The sequence below is a fragment of the Bos taurus genome, chromosome 4 (assembly GCF_002263795.3).
Source record: "Bos taurus isolate L1 Dominette 01449 registration number 42190680 breed Hereford chromosome 4, ARS-UCD2.0, whole genome shotgun sequence".
Classification (NCBI taxonomy): domain Eukaryota; kingdom Metazoa; phylum Chordata; class Mammalia; order Artiodactyla; family Bovidae; genus Bos; species Bos taurus.
Window position 1 is genome coordinate 99,019,475 of NC_037331.1, and position 22,175 is coordinate 99,041,649.

A 22,175-nucleotide genomic window follows, 5' to 3' on the forward strand; every position below is an offset into this window, starting at 1 on the left:
ATAGGAACTAGCAAGGGCTGAGCATCAGCCTCAGATGAGTTCACGGGTGCACCCAGGCATGGAGAGAGCTTAGACCTCCAGGTGATTCTAACACCAGCCAGGGTTGAGAACAACTGATCTAGATTCATAAATCTAGACCCATAAGGCTCCAAAAGAGATTAGAATATATGGCACAGACAGGGCAGGAAACATGGGTGATGGAATGGGTATGTATGAACGATTTTTTAGTTAAAAAAATTATGGTGGGGAGAGATAAATTAGGAATTTGGGATTAACATGTATACACTAATACATATATAATAGGTAAACAACAACGACCTTCTGTATAGCACAGGGAATTATAATTTATTTTATAATAATCTATAATAAAAGAGAATCTATATATAATATACATTTATATATATATGTATAACTGAATCAATTTGCTATATACTTGAAAGTAACACAACATTGTAAATTCAGTTCAGTTCAGTCGCTCAGTCGTGTCTGACTCTTTGCAACCCTGTGAATCGCAGCACGCCAGGCCTCCCTGTCCATCACCAACTCCTGGAGTTCACTCAGACTCATGTCCATCGAGTCAGTGATGCCATCCAGCCATCTCATCCTCTGTCATCCCCTTCTCCTCCTGCCCCAAATCCCTCTCAGCATCAGGGTCTTTTCCAATGACTCATCTCTTCGAGTGAGGTGGCTAAAGTACTGGAGTTTCAGCTTTAGCATCATTCCTTCCAAAGAAATCTCAGGGCTGATCTTCAGAATGGACTGGTTGGATCTCCTTGCAGTGCAAGGGACTCTCAAGAGTCTTCTCCAACACCACAGTTCAAAAGCATCAATTCTTCAGCGCTCAGCCCTCTTCACAGTCCAACTTTCACATCCATACATGACCACAGGAAAAACCATAGCCTTGACTACACGGACCTTGGTTGGCAAAGTAATGTCTCTGCTTTTCAATATGCTATCTAGGTTAGTCATAATTTTTTTTCTAAGGAGTAAGCATCTTTTAATTTCCTGGCTGCAGTCACCATCTGCAGTGATTTTGGAGCCCCCCAAAATAAAGTCTGACACTGTTTCCACTGTTTCCCCATCTATTTCCCATGAAGTGATGGGACCAGATGCCATGATCTTAGTTTTCTGAATGTTGAGCTTTAAGCCAACTTTTTCACTCTCCACTTTCACTTTCATCAAGAAGCTTTTTAGTTCCTCTTGTAAATTCCCATTGTAAATTAATTATACTTCAATTAAACATTCATAGAAATTATGAAGATAAGTATCTTGACAGAGAAGGGAAACACGCTATATCATTGCAAAATCCCTTTTGAGCTTTTAAAATGAACATAGACACCTTTGCATATCATAGGTACAGACAGTATGTAATCCAAGACTTGTGTTTCAGTTTTTTGCTGTAATTCCATATGCACATTTCATTCATTCAACAAATATTTACTGAGGACTTGCTCTGTCGGAAGCACTGGTTGTCAGGTATTGGAAATACCACAGTGAGTGAGACAAAATTCCCACTTATATTCTAGTTACATATTTCCTGGTTAGCCCTTATACTAACTAGTCATTTACAGTAACTCACTCTCAGGGATTCTTTAAACAGTTTACAGTTATAAACAATCCATCATTGCTATACCACCATGGCCTCAGCCATTTCAGTATTACTGGGTTCCATGAGGGCAGAGAAGTCTAGTTTTCTCTTCTATCCCTCGAGCACCAAGGTTAGTATTACAAAATCTATCAACATTGGGTTTTCTCATTTCATTTTTTTAGTTTAATAGGCATATAATGAAATCCTGACAAAAGTGAATTTGCATTTCATTAAGTCACAAAAGATGTGATTTTTATGTCTGTTTTTCCCTGTCTATAAACTGTTTTACTCATTACATAGAAATTAGACACTGCCAAAATATATTTAAAACAGTTTTACTGATGGTGAGATTTGTTTTCACTTAAAAAATATTTTCTGTTATTATATCCTTAACTTAGAACTTATTTAAGGGATATTTCAAAATTTTCAAGTAGTTCAGCATTTGTCTAACTCTGTTCATGTTGTTTTTTTCAAGATTATTACATGTAGTTGGGATAATGTACTAACATGATAGATGCACTTTTTACCCTTTATTTTTTTTATTTTATTTTTTTTTTGGTTGCACCTCTCAGCTTGCAGAATCTTAGTTCCCACCAAGGGAACTTGTATCAAAAGCACTGAGTCCTCACCACTGAACAACCAGGGAATTCCCTCTACCTTTAAGAAACTACTAAATACATTTTATGTTCAAGAGCAAGATGAATTGTTTCCATTAATTTACTAGAGTGTATTCCTATGTCCTTAAAAAAAAAAAGCCTCTTGATGAAAGTGAAAAAGGTGAGTGAAAAAATTGGCTTAAAGCTCAACATTCAGAAAACGAAGATCATGGCATCCGGTTCCATCACTTCATGGGAAATAGATGGGGAAACAGTGGAAACAGTGTCAGACTTTAATTTTGGGGGCTCCAAAATCACTGCAGATGGTGATTGCAGCCATGAAATTAAAAGACGCTTACTCCTTGGTAGGAAAGTTATGACCAACCTAGATAGCATATTGAAAAGCAGAGACATAACTTTGCCAACAAAGGTCTGTCTAGTCAAGGCTATGGTTTTTCCAGTAGTCATGTATGGATGTGAGAGTTGCACTGTGAAGAAAGCTGAGCACCAAAGAATTGATGCTTTTGAACTGTGGTGTTGGAGAAGACTCTTGAGAGTCCCTTGGACTGCAAGGAGATCCAAGCAGCCATTCTAAAGGAGATCGGTCCTGGGTGTTCTTTGGAAGGAATGATGCTAAAGCTGAAATTCCTGTACTTTGGCCACCTCATGCGAAGAGTTGATTCATTGGAAAAGACTCTGATGCTGGGAGGGATTGGGGGCAGGAGGAAAAGTGGATGACAGAGGATGAGATGGTTGTATGGCATCACTGACTCGATGGACGTGGGTTTGGATGAACTCCAGGAGTTGGTGATGGACAAGGAGGCCTGGTGTGCTGCACTTCATGGGGTCGCAAAGAGTCGGACACTACTGAGCGACTGAACTGAAATGAACTGATTCCTATGTCCTACAGTTAGATTCACACATATCCATAAATTCTTCCTTCCCTCTCCTATACTCAGATCTTCCAATCCCACTTTGCATCCATTCCTGTCCCCCTCCCCACCTTGTTTTATGAGCATTACCACCTTGCTCATAACTTCTTACTGATACTCTTTTGACAGAGATCTATGTATATTTCTTGCATTTCTACTAGTTTTCCTTTTATGCACTTTCTTGGTACATGTTTAAGATATATGCATTCAGTACCACTACAAGGCTTTCATTGTTCTATATACATTTTACCTTTTATGGTGACTTTTATGTGTATCTCAGAACTGCTTTTGATTTCACAATTAATTTCATCTCATGTTAAAAATTTTACCTTGAATATGACTCACTATTATTATACATGTGCCTTCTAATTCTTTTGTGAACCACAGATTGTTGATTTTTAAAATTCAACACTTTAGAAATAGAAGGGCCATTTGGAGAATATCCAACCTGGCTTTATAGATAATGGATCTGGAGCCCAAGGTCATAGAGTTAACCAGGATGTCTTGAGGTTTTTCACTATGGCGCTATAACACCAATTAAGAGCATGGTATAGACCAAAGGCAAGTTTGAATACGACTTGGTCTTATCAGCTGTGTGACCAAGGCATGTTGCCCAACTTCTGTAAGCCTCAGTGTCCTCTTTGACAAAATATAGTAGTAATCTCCCAAGGAGTAACTGTGAGGTTAAAATACATGTAAGTGATTAGCATGATGCCTGGGGAAGAGCTCAATGAATAGAATAATTTTCATTATTATTCCCCCTGAAATGTGTGGTTACTTCTGGAAAGGGTCACTCGGTCAGTTCAGTCACTCAATCATGTCAACTCTTTGTGACCCCATGGACTGCAGCGTGCCAGGCTTCCCTGTCCATTACCAACTCCCAGAGGTTGCTCAAACTCATGTCCACTGAATCAGTGATGCTATCCGACCATCTCATCCTCTGTCGTCCCCTTCTCCTACCCTCAATCTTTCCCAGCATCAGGGTCTTTTCTAATGAGTTGGCTTTTTGGATCAGGTGCCCTAAGTACTGGAGCTTCATCTCAAGCATCAGTCCTTCCAAAAACTATTCAGGGTTGATTTCCTTTAGGATGGACTGGTTTGACCTCCTTGCAGTCCAAGGGACTCTCAAGAGTCTTCTCCAACACCACAGTTCAAAGGCATTAGTTCTTCAACACTCAACCTTCTTTATGGTCCAACTCTCACATCCATACATGACTACTGGAAAAACCATAGCTTTAACTAGACAGACTTTGTTGGCAAAGTCATGTCTCTGCTTTTTAATATGCTATCTAGGTTGGTTATAACTTTTCTTCCAAGTAGCAAGTATCTTTTAATTTCATGGCTGCAAGTCACCATCTGCAGAAAATAAAGTCTGCCACTGTTTCCACTGTTTCCCCATCTATTTGCCATGAAGTGATGGGACCTGATGCCATGATCTTAGTTTTTTGAATGTTGAGCTTTAAGCCAACTTTTTCACTCTCCTCTTTCACTTTCATCAGGAGTTTCTTTAATTCCTCTTCACTTTCTGCAAAAAGGGTGGTGTCATCTGCATATCTGAGGTTATTGATATTTCTCCTGTCGATCTTGATTCCAGCTTGTCCTTCATCCAACCTGGCATTTCACATCATGTACTTTGCATACAAGTTAAATAAGCAGGGTGATAGTATACAGCCTTTGCATAATTTTTTCCCAATTTGGAAGCAGTCCATTGCTTCATATCCTGTTCTAACTGTTACTTCTTGACCTGCATACATGTTTCTCAGGAGGCAGGTAAGGTGGTCTGTTCTTCCCATCTCTTGAAGAGTTTTCCACAGTTTGTTGTGATCCACACAGTCAAAGGCTTTAGTGTAGTCAATGAAGCAGAAGCAGATGTTTTTCTGGAATTCCCTTGCTTTCTCTATGATCCATCTAATACTGGCAATATGATCTCTGGTTCCTCTGCCTTTTCTAAATCCAGTTGGAACATCTGAAATTTCACGGTTCACGTACGTTGAAGCCTGGCTTCAGTCATGTGAGGACTTCCCCATAGCTCAGTTGGTAAAGAATCCATCTGCAATGCAGGAGACCCTGGTTTGATTCCTGAGTCAGGAAGATCTGCTGCAGAAGGGATAGACTACCTACTCCAATATTCTTGGGCTTCCCTTGTGGCTCAGCTGGTAAAAATCTGCCTGCAATGCAGGAGACCTGGGTCTGATCCCTAGGTTGGGAAGATCCCCTGGAGAAGGGAAAGTCTACCCACTCCAGTATTGTGGCCTGGAGAATTCTATGGACTGTAATGGGGTTGCAAAGAGTTGGAAAAGGTCTGTATACCAAAACATTTTCTTAATGTTTCCTTAAATAACAGATATTATAGTATGGGCTTTTTTGTTTTGTTTTGTTTTTAAAGCTGTTGTCTGGCATTCCCATTTCTTGGAGGTTGGTTCTCTAAGATGTGCTTCCTAAGACTCTCCCTGTCCATTCTCCCCTTCCCTTCAGTCTTTACTATCTCATCTGTATGTTCAAGTCTGAAGAACATTCCCCACCATTTTCCTTTACAACAACTTGCAAAATCTAGTCTCAGAAACAGTCCTTAGAAATTTGATAGGATTGGTATTTTAAGTGGTCAAAGCCACAGATATGTGTCCGTGGGGGTACTATCAACATCTAAGCTTATATAGTGTTTTAAAGTTACACAGCATTTTCTCATCCTTATCTCAAGAGTATTGCAGGGTGTGTAGCACAATGCTGCTTTGTCTCTGTATGAGGAGGCTGATACTGGGGGAGGTGCCAGTGGCAGGGTTCAATTAGGAAATACAGAGCCCTGATCAGAAAGTATGGGTCATGGGGCCAAATTGTGACCCAGTATGTTTGTTATAAGAACAATTGATAAGAGGACATGTGGTAAGAACAAACTTCTTAAACAGTTTATGGTAATGATTATGTAATTTTTCTCCTCTCTTAGTATATATGAATACTTCCATTTGGGCCCATAAAGTAGGAACAGCTAACCTTTCAGAAGTATTGGGAAGTTAAGCTTCAATCCTTCTCTCGGAGTTCTCATGCACTTCATAAAAATAGTATACATGACACTTGTTAAAGACGTTAAGGCAGGCTTTACTACAAGGGGGCTACTACAATGGGATTTTGTAATAGGGGAGAGAGATCAGGCTCAACTCCCAATATGACAAGGAAACGTGAGAATTCATAGCCAGTGAGGAGGGTGGGGTTCAGTGGATAGAAAATTACTAAGAGGAAGCATCAGGATAAGGAGGGGATTCAGGATGAAGACAGGACAAGGTGATGAGACATCACCTGGGGATGATGGAGAATGAGGAACCCAATCAGAGAGTGAGGATGGATATTCTCACTACAGGCATTGAGCAAGATTCTTGCTAAAATTGGACACTCATGTGTCCATTGTGTCATGTTGGACAGACCAACAAGGACACTCAAAAGTCAAGCCTAGTTGAACAGTTGTTTATTGGATATAGCAGTAGGATGATCATAGTCAATCTTGTATGTTAGACACTATGACTAAATGGATCTCTTTCAGTTAAATAGACTCAGCACAACGTGGGCCTGTACAAAATTCTGGAGCAGAAGGGGGAAGGTTGCCTAAGACTCTGGAGTTCCTAAAACTACACTGGAAACTAGAAGGCAAGGGAACAGTGATTTTAAAATTCTGGAAAAAAAAAAAAAAAACTTTCCAACCTAAAATTCTATAGCCAGCCAAGTTATCAATCAAGTATGAGAATAGGATCAAGATATTTTCCCATATGGAGGGTCTTACAAAATTTATCTCCCACGTGGTCTCTCAGTAAACTACTGTGTAATCATGTTCCACCAAAAAGAAGAGAAAGGCATGGGGTCAAGAGATCTAGACTTGAAAACTGACATGAAGAGAATTGCCAGGATAAAGGATAAAGGGTAAAGAGGCATCTCAAGATGACACATCTAATATACACCAGGCACACGTAGCGACTGTTTCAGACTACAGCAAGTCAGAGAGCCCCAGGGGGTAGTTCATCAAGAAGATGAAGCTGATAGCTACCGGATGCAATGAAATTATCAAGAAGAGATTTATACAACAGGCAGGGAGCTTATTGTTGAAATGAAAATAAACAGAAACTTTAAAATATTTTTTAAAAGATATTAATTTTAGAGAAAACACACAGGCTTCCCCAGTGGCTCAGTGGTAAAAAAAAAAAATCCGCCTGGCAAGACGGGAGCCATGGGTTCGATTCCTGGTTTAGGAATATCCCCTGGAAGGAAATGGCAACCCTCTCCAGTATTCTTGCCTGGGAAATCCCATGGACAGAGGAGCCTGGTGGGCTACAGTCCACGGGGTCTCAAAAGAGTCAGGCATTTCTCATGAGAAGTAAAGGAATAAAAAATTAAAAAAAAAAAGAGTCAGGCATTACTTAGTAACTAAATGACAACATTATAATGGGAACACTCAGTGTTGACCTATGCTGGAAGGATGTGATTATAGGAAGATGGAAAATGTGCTTATATGTGGTAGGAGTGAGGGGCTGTGAAAGAAAATGAAGTCAGTCATCTATATTGGCACTTCAGTCACTAGTGCATAAGACAGAAGTGTATTAATTAGAAACTCCGGAGGAAATAGCTAAATAATCAGCTTGGAGGGATGAGAGTGCGTGCCTCTGCCTAGAAGAAAGGGGATGTGGATAGGTCTCCTTTTCTGGTAGGAGAAGGCTGTTTGTCTGTCTTCTTTAAACCCATCACTACCTACTGCCTTGAGAGTGCCTTTGACAGCCACCCACATTGCTCCAGTCCTCCCTTCTGATCTCCCCCAAAGATTTGCACACCTATTCTTTTCTTTTTCCTTTTAAGGGCTTTAATGCTGACCACCACAGGGGAACAGATTGGGGAAACAGAGATAAAAGCAGGTGAATAGACAAAGGTTGCAGAATCTGGGAGGTTGTCTCAAGCCTGGAGCCTTGAGCCATATCTCCCAGCCCCACTTCCAAGACGGTAATGGGAAGTCTATTGGACTTTTGCTGTCAGGCAAAGTACATCATGCAAAATGCCGGGCTGGGTAAAGCACAAGCTGGAATCAGGATTGCCGGGAGAAATATCAATAACCTCAGACATGCAGATGACACCACCCTTATGGCAGAAAGCAAAGAACTAAAGAGCCTCCTGATGAAAGTGAGCTAGGAGAGTGAAAAAGTTGGCTTAAAACTCAACATTAGGAAAACTAAGATCATGGCATCTGGTCCCATCACTCCATGGCAAATAGATGGGGAAACAGTGGAAACAGTGTCAGATTTTATTCTTTTGGGCTCCAAAATCACTGCAGATGGTGACTGCAGCCATGAAATTAAAAGACACTTGCTCCTTAGAAGAAAAGCTATGACCAACCTAGACAGCATATTAAAAAGCAGAGACATTACTTTGCCAACAAAGTCTGTCTAGTTAAAGCTATGGTTTTTCCAGTAGTAATGTATGGATATGAGAGTTAGACTATAAAGAAAGTTGAGCACTGAAGAATTGATGCTTTTGAACTATGGTGTTGGAGAAGACTCTTGAGAGTCCCTTGGACTGCAAGGAGATCCAACCAGTGCATCCTAAAGGAAATCAGTCCTGAATATTCATTGGAAGGACTGATGCTGAAGTTTAAACTCCAATATATGGCCACCTGATGAGAAGAACTGACTCATTGGAAAAGATCCCGATGCTGGGAAAAATTGAAGGTGGGAGGTGAAGGGGACAACAGAGGATGAGCTGGTTGGATGGCATCACCAACTCTATGGACATGAGTTTGAGTAAGCTCTGGAAGTTGGTAAGGGACAGGGAAGCCTGGCATGCTGCAGTCTATGGGATCACAAAGAGTTGGACACAACTGAGTGACTTAATTGAACTGAACTGAAAGATTCAAAGGGTGTGGGGCTCATGAAACATGCCCTGATACATTTGTAAGAAAAAGTTTTAAATGGTTCTTATTTCCCCCAGTTATAAAGCAACACATGGACTCTGAAGAAAAATTAATGGTAAATAAAAATACAAAGCATAAATCACCATAGTTCCACAACCCATAAATAATTATTAACATTTTTTTCTAATCATTTTTTTTAACCCTTGAGTAGGTAAACTTTATCAGCACACATACAATATTGGTACATACCTTTCATATATAATGTGTATCACCCAGAAATAACCTTTCTTTGATCCTTTTGCCATCTTTAACTAGATAAATGATTATCAGTATACATAAGATGTATTTCTCTCATGGGCTTCCCTGGTAGCTCAGCAGTACAGAATCTGCCTGCAATGCAGAAGACCCAATTTTGATCCCGGGGTTTGGAAGATCTCCTGGAGAAGGGCATGGCCACATACTCAAGTATTCTTGCCTGCAGAATTCCCATGGACAGAGGAGCCTAGCGGGCTACAGTCCATAAGGTCACAATGGGACATGACTAAAGCGACTTAGCAAGCACGCACAGACTTGCAGTGGCACATCTGGTGGCTTGTGCGATTTGTCATCAAGGCAAGGGCAAGGTGGCTGCAGACCTCTGACGATGGGCATGGACTTTCTGCAGAACCTAGCAACAGATACAGAGCTCAGGCAGATCAGGGCCCAGCTGCAGGCAAGTCCATGAAAGAAAAGGACCCAGGCTGATTTGGGCAAGACTACATAAGAGCCAGGTCTGAATGTACTTTGGGCAGAAATACTGGCTCCACACTTGAGACATTCCCAGGAAAATAAAAAGGGAGATATATCACTTGGAACCACTCCAGAAAAAGAAAATCCCAGGTAGAAATGAATAATTCTAGAGATAGAATTATTCCAGAAATGGAATTAAGACCCAGAATTACACAGTCAATATTTCATTTTCTTTAGTGATTGCATTTAAACTTAATGCCTTCTTTTGAAATGAATGGTTACATAAATTCAGAACTGAGCACCTCAGTGGGAAGGCCCTTGGGGGATACACCCAAGACCCCTAAAGTCACACCAGGGAGGGAGCTATCCCTCTGCCAAGGGTTGTAGCTGTCTGCCCCACAATGGGCACTGCACTCTTCAGCTTTTATCAGGGAAGCTGTTTTTTTTTGCCTCTTATCATTTCCTTTGACTATTTAACATGGTTTTAATCATTAACATATTCTGAAATCTTATTGCAGTATCAGCATTTGTGTTTGCAGTCTAAAAAGTACATCATTAAATACTGTTTATCCAATAACCTGCAATCAATCAAATCTACTAGACCTTTGATTCACAGGCTATCAGCTAGTTTTATAATTTCTAATGTCTCTAATGAGCAACTGTACTTGTTAGTTTCTAAACAGGAAGCCTATTTCAGGGAAATAATCTCAGGTGTATTCCTGTCCCCACCTTAGTCTAAGACATTAGCATGGCTTTCTTTCTTAATTCCATCAAAATGGAATCACAGATAAATAGCCTGCAGACAAGGATTGAGAAGATGCAAGAAAGGTTTAACAGGGACCTAGAAGAAATAAAAAAGAGTCAATATATAATGAATAATGCAATAAATGAGATAAAAAATACTCTGGAGGCAACAAATAGTAGAATAACAGAGGCAGAAGATAGGATTAGTGAATTAGAAGATAAAATGGTAGAAATAAATGAATCAGGAAAAAAGAAAATAGAATTAAAAGAAATGAGGACAATCTCAGAGACCTCCAGGACAATATTAAATGCCCCAACATTCGAATCATAGGAATCCCAGAAGAAGAAGACAAAAATAAAGACAATGAGAAAATACTTGAGGAGATAATAGTTGAAAACTTCCCTAAAATGGGGAAGGGAATAATCACCCAAGTCCAAGAAACCCAGAGAGTCCCAAACAGGATAAACCCAAGGTGAAACACCCCAAGACACATATTAATCAAATTAACAAAGATCAAACACAAAGAACAAATATTAAAAGCAGCAAGGGAAAAACAACAAATAACACACAAGGGAATTCCTATAAGGATAACAGCTGATCTTTCAATAGAAACTCTTCAAGCCAGGAGGGAATGGCAAGACATACCTAAAGTGATGAAAGAAAATAACCTACAGCCCAAATTATTGTACCCAGCAAGGATCTCATTCAAATATGAAGGAGAAATCAAAAGCTTCTCAGACAAGCAAAAGCTGAGAGAATTCAGCACCACCAAACCAGCTCTCCAACAAATGCTAAAGGATCTTCTCTAGACAGGAAACACAAAAACAGTGTATAAACTCGAACCCAAAACAATAAAGTAAATGGCAACGGGATCATATTTATCAATAATTACCTTAAACGTAAATGGGTTGAATGCCCCGACCAAAAGACGAAGACTGGCTGAATGGATACAAAAACAAGACCCCTACATATGTTGTCTACACGAGACCCACCTCAAAACGGGGGACACATACAGACTGAAAGTGAAGGGCTGGAAAAAGATTTTCCATGCAAATAGAGACCAAAAGAACGCAGAAGTAGCAATACTCATATCAGATAAAATGGACTTTAAAACAAAGGCTGTGAAAAGAGACAAAGATGGTCACTACATAATGATCAAAGGATCAAGCCAAGAAGAAGATATAACAATTATAAATATATATGCACCCAACACGGGAGCGCCACAATATGTAAGACAAATGCTAACAAGTATGAAAGGAGAAATTAATAATAACACAATAATAGTGGGAGACTTTAATACCCCACTCACACCTATGGATAGATCAACTAAACAGAAAATTAACAAGGAAACACAAATCTTAAACGATACAATAGACCAGCTAGACCTAATTGATATCTATAGGACATTTCATCCCAAAACAATGAATGTCACCTTTTTCTCAAGCACACACGGAACCTTCTCCAAGATAGATCACATCCTGGGCCATAAATCTAGCCTTGGTAACTTCAAAAAAATTGAAATCATTCCAAGCATCATTTCTGACCACAATGCAGTAAGATTAGATCTCAATTACATGAGAAAAACTATTAAAAATTCCAACATATGGAGGCTGAACAACACGCTGCTGAATAACCAACAAATCACAGAAGAAATCAAGAAAGAAATCAAAAATTGCATAGAAATGAATGAAAATGGAAACACAACAACCCAAAACCTGTGGGACACTGTAAAAGCAGTCCTAAGGGGAAAGTTCATAGCAAAACAGGCATACCTCAAGAAACAAGAAAAAACTCAAATAAATAACCTAACTCTACACCTAAAGCAACTAGAAAAGGAAGAAATGAAGAACCCCAGGGTTAGTAGAAGGAAAGAAATCTTAAAAATTAGGGCAGAAATAAATGCAAAAGAAACAAAAGAGACCATAGCAAAAATCAACAAAGCCAAAAGCTGGTTCTTTGAAAGGATAAATAAAATTGACAACTCATTAGCCAGACTCATCAAGAAACAAAGGGAGAAAAATCAAATCCATAAAATTAGAAATGAAAATGGAGAGATCACAACAGACAACACAGAAATACAAAGGATCATAAGAGACTACTATCAACAATTATATGCCAATAAAATGGACAACATGGAAGAAATGGACAAATTCTTAGAAAAGTACAACTTTCCAAAACTGAACCAGGAAGAAATAGAAAATCTTAACAGACCCATCACAAGCACGGAAATTGAAACTGTAATCAGAAATCTTCCAGCAAACAAAAGCCCAGGTCCAGACGGCTTCACAGCTGAATTCTACCAAAAATTTAGAGAAGAGCTAACACCTATCCTGCTCAAACTCTTCCAGAAAATTGCAGAGGAAGGTAAACTTCCAAACTCATTCTATGAGGCCACCATCACCCTAATACCAAAACCTGACAAAGACGCCACAAAAAAAAAAAGAAAAAGAAAACTACAGGCCAATATCACTGATGAACATAGATGCAAAAATCCTTAACAAAATTCTAGCAATCAGAATCCAACAACACATTAAAAAGATCATACACCATGACCAAGTGGGCTTTATCCCAGGAACGCAAGAATTCTTCAATATCCGCAAATCAATCAATGTAATACACCACATTAACAAATTGAAAAATAAAAACCATATGATTATCTCAATAGATGCAGAGAAAGCCTTTGACAAAATTCAACATCCATTTATGATAAGAACTCTCCAGAAAGCAGGAATAGAAGGAACATACCTCAACATAATAAAAGCTATATATGACAAACCCACAGCAAACATTATCCTCAATGGTGAAAAATTGAAAGCATTTCCTCTAAAGTCAGGAACAAGACAAGGGTGCCCACTTTCACCATTACTATTCCACATAGTTTTGGAAGTTTTGGCCCCAGCAATCAGAGCAGAAAAAGAAATAAAAGGAATCCAAATTGGAAAAGAAGACGTAAAACTCTCACTATTTGCAGATGACATGATCCTCTACATAGAAAACCCTAAAGACTCCACCAGAAAATTACTAGAACTAATTAATGTTTATAGTAAAGTTGCAGGATATAAAATCAACACACAGAAATCCCTTGCATTCCTATACACTAATAATGAGAAAACCAAAAGAGAAATTAAGGAAACAATTCCATTCACCATTGCAATGGAAAGAATAAAATACTTAGGAATATATCTACCTAAAGAAACTAAAGACCTATATATAGAAAACTATAAAACACTGGTGAAAGAAATCAAAGAGGACACTAATAGATAGAGAAATATACCATGTTCATGGATTGGAAGAATCAATATAGTGAAAATGAGTATACTACCCAAAGCAATGTATAGATTCAATGCAATTCCTATCAAGCTACCATCGGTAAGATCACAGAGCTAAAACAAATAATTTCACAGTTTGTATGGAAATACAAAAAACCTTGAATAGCCAAAGCAATCTTGAGAAAGAAGAATGGAACTGGAGGAATCAACCTGCCTGACTTCAGGCTCTACTACAAAGCCACAGTCATCAAGACAGTATGGTACTGGCACAAAGACAGAAATATTGATCAATGGAACAAAATAGAAAGCCCAGAGATAAATCCACGCACATATGGACACCTTATCTTTGACAAAGGAGGCAGGAATATACAATGGATTAAAGACAATCTCTTTAACAAGCTGTGCTGGGAAAACTGGTCAACCACTTGCAAAAGAATGAAACTAGAACACTTTCTAACACCATACACAAAAATAAACTCAAAATGGATTAAAGATCTAAATGTAAGACCAGAAACTATAAAACTCCTAGAGGAGAATATAGGCAAAACACTCTCTGACATACATCACAGCAGGATCCTCTATGACCCACCTCCCAGAATATTGGAAATAAAAGCAAAAATAGACAAATGGGACCTAATTAAACTTAAAAGCTTCTGCACAACAAAGGAAACTATAAGCAAGGTGAAAAGACAGGCTTCAGTATGGGAGAAAATAATAGCAAATGAAGCAACTGACAAACAACTAATCTCAAAAATATACAAGCAATTCCTACAGCTCAATTCCAGAAAAATAAATGACCCAATCAAAAAATGGGCCAAAGAACTAAATAGACATTTCTCCAAAGAAGACATACAGATGGCTAACACATGAAAAGATGCTCAACATCACTCATTATCAGAGAAATGCAAATCAAAACCACTATGAGGTACCATTTCATGTCAGTCAGAATGGCTGTGATCCTAAAGTCTACAAGCAATAAATGCTGGAGAGGGTGTGGAGAAAAGGGAACCCTCTTACACTGTTGGTGGGAATGCAAACCAGTACAGCCACTATGGAGAACAGTGTGGAGATTCCTTTAAAAACTGGGAATAGAACTGCCTTATGATCCAGCAACCCCACTGCTGGGCATACACACCGAGGAAACCAGAAGGGAAATAGACACGTGTACCCCAATGTTCATCGCAGCACTGTTTATTATTTTTTTATTTTATTTTTAATTTTATTTTATTTTTAAACTTTACATAATTGTATTAGTTTTGCCAAATATCAAAATGAATCCATCACAGGTATACATGTGGTCCCCATCCTGAACCCTCCTCCCTCCCCATACCATCCCTCTGGGTCGTCCCAGTGCACTAGCCCCAAGCATCCAGTATCATGCATTGAACCTGGACTGGCATCTCGTTTCATACATGATATTTTACATGTTTCAATGCCATTCTCCCAAATCATCCCACTCTCTCCCTCTCCCACAGAGTCCATAAGACTGCTCCGTACATCAGTGTCTCTTTTGCTGTCTCGTACACAGGGTTATTGTTATCATCTTTCTAAATTCCATATATATGCGTTAGTATACTGTATTGGTGTTTTTCCTTCTGGCTTACTTCACTCTGTATAATAGGCTCCACTTTCATCCACCTCATTAGAACTGATTCAAATGAATTCTTTTTAATGGCTGAGTAATACTCCATTGTGTATATGTACCACAGCTTTCTTATCCATTCATCTGCTGATGGACATACACACTGAGGAAACCAGAAGGGAAAGAGACACGTGTACCTATATGTCCATCAGCAGATGAATGGATAAAAAAGCTGTGGTACATATACACAATGGAGTATTACTCAGCCATTAAAAAGAATTCATTTGAATCAGTTCTAATGAGGTGGATGAAAGTGGAGCCTATTATACAGAGTGAAGTAAGCCAGAAGGAAAAACACCAATACAGTATACTAACGCATATATATGGAATTTAGAAAGATGATAACAATAACCCTGTGTACGAGACAGCAAAAGAGACACTGATGTACGGAGCAGTCTTATGGACTCTGTGGGAGAGGGAGAGAGTGGGATGATTTGGGAGAAAAATAAATTTAAAAAATAAATAAATAAAAACAAAAAATAAAAAGTACATCATTAAATACTGTTTATTCGATAACCTGCAATCAATCAAATCTACTAGACCTTTGATTCACAGGCTATCAGCTAGTTTTATAATTTCTAATGTCTCTAATGAGCAACTGTACTTGTTAGTCTCTAAACAGGAAGCCTATTTCAGGGAAATAATCTCAGAGGTGTATTCCTGTCCCCACCTTAGTCTAAGACATTAGCATGGCTTTCTTTCTTAATTTTATTTCCCTGTTTCTCTGCATGTTTAATTAGGCTGCAGATTCTTTTAACTCTATCTTCTGATTTTGTTTTGTCTCTCACAGGGTTTACCAGAAGGCGAGGCCCACAAGCACCCTCAGTACTGAGATTCCAGTTGGAACATAGTACTGCATCATCTTCTCTGTCAACAACACAGGTGTCCACATATTAGAGATGGAAGGACTTATCGATGTGACACACTTCAACTCCCTCATTTTACAGATGAGAACACTGGGTTTTAGAGAGGGTGAATGGCTTGTGCAGCTTCCCACAGCACAGAAGCCAGAACTAGAATTCAGGCCCCCAGCTTCCAAGATCAATGTTTTTCCATTATTATAGTGAACACCATCTCAATTTAAGGCAAAGAGCTTCCCTATCCAGAAGAGCCTTGTGTATGTATCTCTCCATGGGGCGGCTCAGGGGTGGGGCCTCCTGGGTGTCCAGGCAGGTGGCTGCAAGGCCTCTCTACTGCAGCACCTGTCACTCCAGGGACTGATCCTGGAAAGGTAGAAGGGATCCTGGATATCAGGGACTTGAGAAACAGACCAGACCAAACCTTAAACCTCTCTCAGCGCTTGGTGGGGGATTGGGGAAAATCTTGGCTTTCAAAGACAATGACAGAAGAAGGAAGAGAGAGAAGGTAAATAATTTGACAAATATGTAGGCTCTAAACCCCTCTCCTCAACAAAAAATGGGAGGCGTTAAGCACTGGCATATCTCCTGTAAATGACTTGCAAAAGTAGCACTTTGGAAAGAGCCTTTGATTTGATTTAGAGAAGATTGGGTTAGGAAGGAATATTCTCTAGATACTCTCTGCTGCTGCTGCTGCTAAGTCGCTTCAGTCGTGTCCGACTCTGTGTGACCCCATAGACGGCAGCCCACCAGGCTTCCCCGTCCCTGGGATTCTCCAGGCAAGAACACTGGAGTGGGTCACCATTTCCTTCTCCAATGCATGAGAGTGAATAATAAAAGTGATGTCGCTCAGTCATGTCTGACTCTAGCGACCCCATGGACTGCAGCCTACCAGGCTCCTCTGTCCATGGGATTTTCCAGGCAAAAGTACTGGAGTGGGGTGCCATTGCCTTCTCCTCTAGACACTCTCTACAGGCAGCCTACCTTGGAAATAATCAGCTACCTTGTAACAGCCTTCACTTGTAGTTTGATTCAGATAATTCATAAAGGAAAAAAGTTCTCATCAGAAATAAATTTTTTTTTCTGTTTCTTTAATTTTGTATCTATGTGAGATGATGGATGTTCATTAAATCTACTGTGCTAATCATTTCTTGATGTATGTAAGTCAATTCATTATGCTGCACACTTACACAGTGTTGTCTGTCAATCACATCTCAATGAAACTGGAAGGAAAAAAAGAATAAATAGTAATTTTTCCTCTCAAGTCATTTTCTCATAAGACAGGTTGGGCAGAAGCACATCATAGGGAAAGTTTTCCATTTTCCTCTGCATCTCCAAAACTGGGCACAGACTTGGCACAGATTAGGTCACAAGCAGACTTACAGGGAGATTCCCTCACTTGCACTGCTCCTTCTGAAGTCCAGGGAGGAGTCCCCACAGTGTGTTCAGTAGCACAAGCCTTGTAGAATTTGCAAAGGTAAAAGGTTTCAAGCATGGCCATCTGTAGCTATTTGTATTACTTTAATGAAGAACTCTGGCTACTGTAGATAGTAAATGTTGGTGCTGGGACTTGAACTTATGTGCTTACTTCTGATCCTGTGCTCCCTCTATCATGTCACACCAGCTTTCTAACTCATCTCAGGCTACAAGCCAAGCAAACCTTATTGCTACCCTGGGAGATAAAAGTCAGAATCCATGGAGAGGAGTTTTACCTACCTGATTCCTAAAAATACTTGCAGGAGAGTGCAGATGCCAGAGACGAAGAAAATGGTGCTGATGAGGTAACTCTGGGTCAGGGGATCATGCTGCAAACACAGGTCCTTAGCCAAGATGAGCGGCACTGCTACAAGCCCCCCTAGGGCTGTGAGGAAGTGCTGTAGGCAGAGCAGAGAGAGGAGACAAAGTTAGAGATGCTGTGGCTGCCTATTCCACCTAATCCTATTCCTTCTACTGGAAGCTCAACCTTTGGTCTCAGAGGTGATCCAGGCAAGTGGCAGGAACTAGGAAGGCCTGGCAGCAAGAAGCAGGGACACAACCAGAAGGTCTGGGGTTCAAAGACAGGACCCCGGGGCTGAGAACTGCTGTTTTAGGTAAGAAACCAAGGTAGGGATGCAGTGTGGGAGGACATAACAGGAACCGAGGAGGTGGCCTTAAGAATAGGAAAAGACAAAAGGCCCATTATTAAAATAAGGCACAAGGTGAGAGCAAGACCATTGACCAGGCCTGAGCACATTCTTCAAAACTGATTATACATTAGGTCACAAAACAGCATCAGCAAATTTAAGAAGACTCAGTCGCTCAGTCATGTCTGACTCTTGCATGTCTGACCCCATGAATCGCAGCACGTCAGGCCTCCCTGTCTATCACCAACTCCTGGAGTTCACTCAGACTCACGTCCATTGAGTCAGTGATACCATCCAGCCATCTCATCCTCTGTCGTCCCCTTCTCCTCCCGCTCCCAATCCCTCCCAGCATCAGAGTCTTTTCCTAGGAGTCAACTCTTCTCATGAGGTGGCCAAAGTACTGGAATTTCAGCTTTAGCATCATTCCTTCCAAAGAACACTCAGGACTGATCTCCTTTAGAATGGACTGGTTGGATCTCCTTGCAGCCCAAGGGACTCTCAGGAGTCTTCTCCAACACCACAGTTCAAAAGCCAAGGTTAAATATCTCTATTAATTTCTTATGATTCCTTCAAGACATGCAAAAATTACTACATATACTTATTTCTGCTGTTCTATCTCTATTTTTATTTGTTAGTCTTTAAAGTAAAAAAAGATCACACTATACAGTTATTTACTTGACATTTTTCACTTAATCTATGCTGGTGATTATTTTTTAACTGCAAGGTAAATATATCTTTCTCTTTCTAACAGCTACATTAAAAAATTATTTGTTAGAATATGCTACAGTTCTCTAAGATGGATATTTGGGGGGTGTTTCAGGGTTTTGTTTGTTGTTGTGATTTTATGATTAATCAATAGAACATCTTTGTACTTATCTTAACAAGTCTTGCCAGCATATCTAGAGAGAAATTCTTTAAAAAGTTTTTTTTTAATTTGGCCATGCCACACGATTTGTGGGAACTTAGTTCCCCCACCAGGGATTGGACCCATGCCTTGGCAGTGAAATGATGGACTCCTAACCACTGGACCCCTGGGGAATTCTCTACAGAGAAATTCTTAAGCATTAGGGCCTGGGTTAAATAACATGTGTTTTACCAGTTAATAGAAAAGTTGCACCAGATAACATTCCAACAAGTATTTGACAATGCGTGTTTTCCAATATTCCCCAAGCACTGGTTATCAAACATATCAGTTGTTTCCAAACAAATTATAATTGATAACTTGAAACAAACAAACAAACAAAAACTCACAATGGCCCAGGTGGTGTCCTTGATGTGACCTAGTAGCTTAGCACAGGGAACAATCTTCCCCTAAAACCCTGCCCCCATCCTCAAACTCCTTGGGAGAAAATAGAAAAAAAAGAGAAAAGAGAACCTTGAGTCCCCTAAAGGTCAACAGCATGGAAGCCAAGAACATGAGCAACTGAAGTTAGATCTTGACTAATTTGACCCGTGTGTGTCAATGTGCCTTTTGAGACAGAGCCTCCTTGCACCCAATGCTTCTGTGTCCCATTACCTGGATCCCCAAGAAGATGCAGAGATACCATGGTGGGATATCCAGGATACCATAAGCCAGGTGGCTGCTGCTAGAACTCTTGAGCTGGCCATCCTTCTTGCTGCCTTGGTCACCTTCATGGGAGCTGAGCACACCATCACCCCTCTGCTGGGAAAAAGAGAAAAACACGTTTGAGCATTTCAAGAGGAATCAAGTGCATTTTGATGCCATTTGATTTGACACTTCTATATACAGTGTCAAATCAAATCTTGGAGACAGAGTTTTGGATGAAATAGAAAAGAATAGCTTATTGCTTTGCCAGGCAAAGGGGAACACAGTGGCTCCTGCCCTCGAAAACTGTGTGTCTCCACCCAGAGGGATTTCATGAGAAGTTTTATAGAAACAGTTGAAGCATGGGGCTGCTAATAAGATTAGGCCGTGTACAGTTCAGTTCAGTCGCTCAATCGTGTCTGACTCTGTGACCCCCTGGACTGCAACACGGCAGGCCTCCCTGTCCATCACCAACTCCTGGAGCTTAATCAAACTCATGTTCATTGAGTCAGTGATGCCATCCAACCATCTCATCCTCTGTCATCCCCTTCACCTCCCACCTTCAATCTTTCCCAGCATCAGGATCTTTTCAAATGACTCAGTTCTTCCCATTAGGTGGCCAAAGTATTGGCGTTTCAGCTTCAGCATCAGTCCTTCCAAAAATACTCAGGACTGATTTCCTCTAGGATGGGCTGGCTGGATCTCCTTGCAGCCCAAGAGACTCTCAAGAGTCTTCTCCAACACCACAGTTCAAAAGCATCAATTCTCTGGCACTCAGCTTTCTTTATAGTCCAACTCTCACATCCATACATGACCACTGGAAAAACCATAGTCTTGACTAGACGAACCTTTGTTAGCAAAGTAATGTCTCTGCTTTTGAATATGCTGCCTAGGATGATCATAGCTTTTCTTCCAAGGAGCAAGGGTCTTTTAATTTCATGGCTGCAGACACCATCTACAGTGACGTTGGAGCCCCCCAAAACAAAGTCAGCCACTGTTTCCATTGCTTCCCCATCTATTTGCCATGAAGTGATGGGACCAGATGCCATGATCTTAGTTTTCCAAATATTGAGTTTTAAGCCAACTTTTTCACTCTCCTCTTTCACTTTCATCAGGAGGCTCTTTAGTTCTTCTTTGCTTTCTGCCATAAGGGTGGTGTCATCTGCATATCTGAGATTCTTGATATTTCTCCCGGCAATCTTGATTCCAGCTTGTGCTTCACGCAGCCCAGCATTTCTCATGATGTACTCTGCATATAAGTTAAATAAACAGGTTGACAATATACAGCCTTGATGTACTCCTTTTCCTATTTGGAACCAGTCTGTTGTTCCATGTCCACTTCTAACTGTTGCTTCCTGACCTGCATACAGATTTCTCAAGAGGCAGGTCAGGTGGTCAGGTATTCCCATCTCTTTCAGAATTTTCCACAGTTTATTGTGATCTACACAGTCAAAGGCTTTGGCATAGTCAATAAAGCAGAAATAGATGTTTTTCTGGCACTTTCTTGCTTTTTTGATGATCCAACGGTTGTTGGCAATTTGATCTGTGGTTCCTCTGCCTTTTCTAAATCCAGCTTGAACATCTGGAAGTTCATGGTTTACATACTGTTGAAGCCTGGCTTGGAGAATTTTGAGCATTACTTTGCTAGTGTGTGAGATGAGTGCAATTGTGCGGCAGCTTGGGCATTCTTTGGCATTGCCTTTCTTTGGGATTGGAATGAAAACTGACCTTTTCCAGTCCTGTGGCCACTGCTGAGTTTTCCAAATTTGCTGGCATACGGAGTGCAGCACTTTCACAGCATCATCTTTTAGGACTCAAAATAGCTCGACTGGAATTCCATCACCTCCACTAGCTTTGTTCGTAGTGATGCTTCCTAAGGCCCACTTGACTTCACATTCCAGGATGTCTGGCTCTACGTGAGTGATCACACCATCATGATTATCTGGGTCATGAAGATCTTTTTTGTATAGTTCTTCTGTGTATTCTTGCCACCTCTTCTTAATATCTTCTGCTTCTGTTAGGTCCATACCATTTCTGTCATTTATTGTGCCCATCTTTGCATGAAATTGCCCCTTGGTATCTCTAATTTTCTTGAAGAGATCTCTAGTTTTTTCCATTCTATTGCTTTCCTCTATTTCTTTGCACTGATCACTGAGGAAGGCTTTCTTGTCTCTCCCTGCTCTTCTTTGGGACTCTGCATTCAAATGGGTATATCTTTTCTTTTTTCCTTTGCCTTTCATTTCTCTTTTCACAGCTATTTGTGAGGCCTC

At 40.2% G+C, this 22,175-nt stretch overlaps 1 protein-coding gene across 1 annotated transcript in view; it reads right to left on the bottom strand.

Moving 5' to 3' along the window:
* LOC100337457 (solute carrier family 23 member 2) overlaps positions 1 to 22,175 on the bottom strand; it is a 58,846-nt gene that overhangs the window by 23,236 nt on the left and 13,435 nt on the right. Inside the window, exons 2-3 of the mRNA XM_059885946.1 lie at positions 19,876 to 20,022; positions 17,953 to 18,110 (exon numbers count right to left, since the gene is read on the bottom strand). Coding sequence (XP_059741929.1) covers positions 17,953 to 18,110; positions 19,876 to 20,022 — 305 coding nt within the window. The remainder of the gene's footprint in view (positions 1 to 17,952; positions 18,111 to 19,875; positions 20,023 to 22,175) is intronic.